The sequence below is a fragment of the Corvus brachyrhynchos genome, unplaced genomic scaffold (genome assembly GCF_000691975.1).
Source record: "Corvus brachyrhynchos isolate BGI_N302 unplaced genomic scaffold, ASM69197v1 scaffold283, whole genome shotgun sequence".
NCBI classification, from domain to species: Eukaryota; Metazoa; Chordata; class Aves; order Passeriformes; family Corvidae; genus Corvus; species Corvus brachyrhynchos.
The window spans coordinates 3,177,236-3,178,812 of record NW_008237409.1 but is presented as its reverse complement, the minus strand read 5'-3'; the positions used below and the strand labels follow the sequence as shown (position 1 = coordinate 3,178,812).

At 53.1% G+C, this 1,577-nt stretch overlaps 1 protein-coding gene across 1 annotated transcript in view; it reads right to left on the bottom strand.

Moving 5' to 3' along the window:
* MRM3 (mitochondrial rRNA methyltransferase 3) overlaps window positions 1-1,577 on the bottom strand; it is a 3,426-nt gene that overhangs the window by 410 nt on the left and 1,439 nt on the right. The window contains exons 2-4 of the mRNA XM_017730889.1: window positions 884-1,128; window positions 432-599; window positions 3-268 (exon numbers count right to left, since the gene is read on the bottom strand). Of these exons, the coding sequence (XP_017586378.1) occupies window positions 3-268; window positions 432-599; window positions 884-1,128 (679 nt within the window). The remainder of the gene's footprint in view (window positions 1-2; window positions 269-431; window positions 600-883; window positions 1,129-1,577) is intronic.

Sequence of the window (1,577 nt, the reverse complement as noted above, 5' to 3'; positions counted from 1 at the left end):
GCTCCCTCTTCATCCTCCTGCTCAGGAGCAGCCTTGGGGCTGGATTTCACAGGAGCTTTTGGGCTGTCAGGAGCAGACCCAGCTCCTCTCGGCACGGATGTGGTCCTGGCCGGGACATCCGGGTCGTTGTTGTCGGCCACGCAGACCTGGATGCCATCAGGAAGGTTGGTGGCAACAGATTCCCAGTCCAGGTTGGCAATGACGGGCACACGGAAGTGAGCCCCCATTCCTGCACGGAGCACCTTTGGCTCCCACAGATCCACACAGCCTGGGAAGGAACAGGGAGAAACAGTGACAGCGCAGGGACTCCCCCAAAGGTGGATTCAGCAGCCACGGTGAACCACGCCAGCCACTCCTTACAAATTCTGGGGAACATCTTCAAGCACCTCATTCCCTGCCTTACCCCCAGGTAATTCAAACTTTCCTCTTACCTTTGGTGAGCAGCACTTTCTCGCAGCCTGCTCCTGCTGCAGATCTCAGAATAGTCCCCAGGTTTCCCGGATCTCGGATGTTGTCGCAGATGAGGAGCAGTGGCAGGGAGTTGTTGAGCTGAGCTGCAGGGTAGGACATCTTGGCAGGGTCAGGCTTGGAAAAGATGCCTGAGGAAATGAAGTGTGACAGGTTTATGACTGACCCACCCCAAGGAGAGGCCTGCTCTGTGAGAGTTGGCCCAAATTTCAATAAATATGTGCTGGAGGAAGTGTTAGGAAAAGCACCACCTAAAGGAAGTTGGAGCAGAGTTTGTCACTTTGCAAGGAAAACTTATTTTCCAGCAGGGCTGGAGCATTGTGCTGTGTTTAAAGAAAGATTATTAAGAGTCATTATCCTAAATATGAAAAGCTTCCCTTTGGGCAGTGTTACAACTGTTTCAGAGGTGACTTACCTAGAAGCCCCTGAGGAGTCACGAGGTCAGACCAGGTCTTAATGTCTTCAAATTTCACCTTAACCAAGCTGGCTTGTTTTATCTCTGCCTCAGGCAGCAGCTTCAGGTGCCCCACAGTGCTGAAGAAGAGCGTTTGTGGCACAGCTCCTGCCTCCAGTGCATCCTTGATCAGCCTGTGCCCCTCCAGCAGAATCTTCCCGTGATTATCCCGAAACTTCTTTGACTTGGCAATAGTCACCACTTTTCTGTGGAGAAATTATTCAGAGATGTGGCTGTGATGCTGACACCACCTTCAGTCTGACCTTCACCAGCCCCTGAGAGCTTCACTGGGAGGTCACAAAGATGATCGAGGGATGGAGCACCTCTCCGAAGAGGAAAGGCTGGAAAGGTGACCTTACAGCACCTTTCAGTACTTGAAGGGACTCCAAGAGAGCTGGAGAAGGACTTCAACAAGGGCCTGGAGTGCCAGGACAAAGGGGAATGGCTTTGAACTTCCAGAGGGCAGGATTAGATGGGATATTGGGAAGGAATTGCTCTCTGTGAGGGTGGCGAGGCCCTGGATCCCTGGAAGTGTCGAAGGCCAGGCAGGATGATGCTTGGAGCAACCTGGGATAGTGGAAGGTGTCCCTGCCCACGATAAGGGGCGGAACGGGATGGGCTTTAAGGTCCCTTCCAACCCATGCACTCCCCGGTT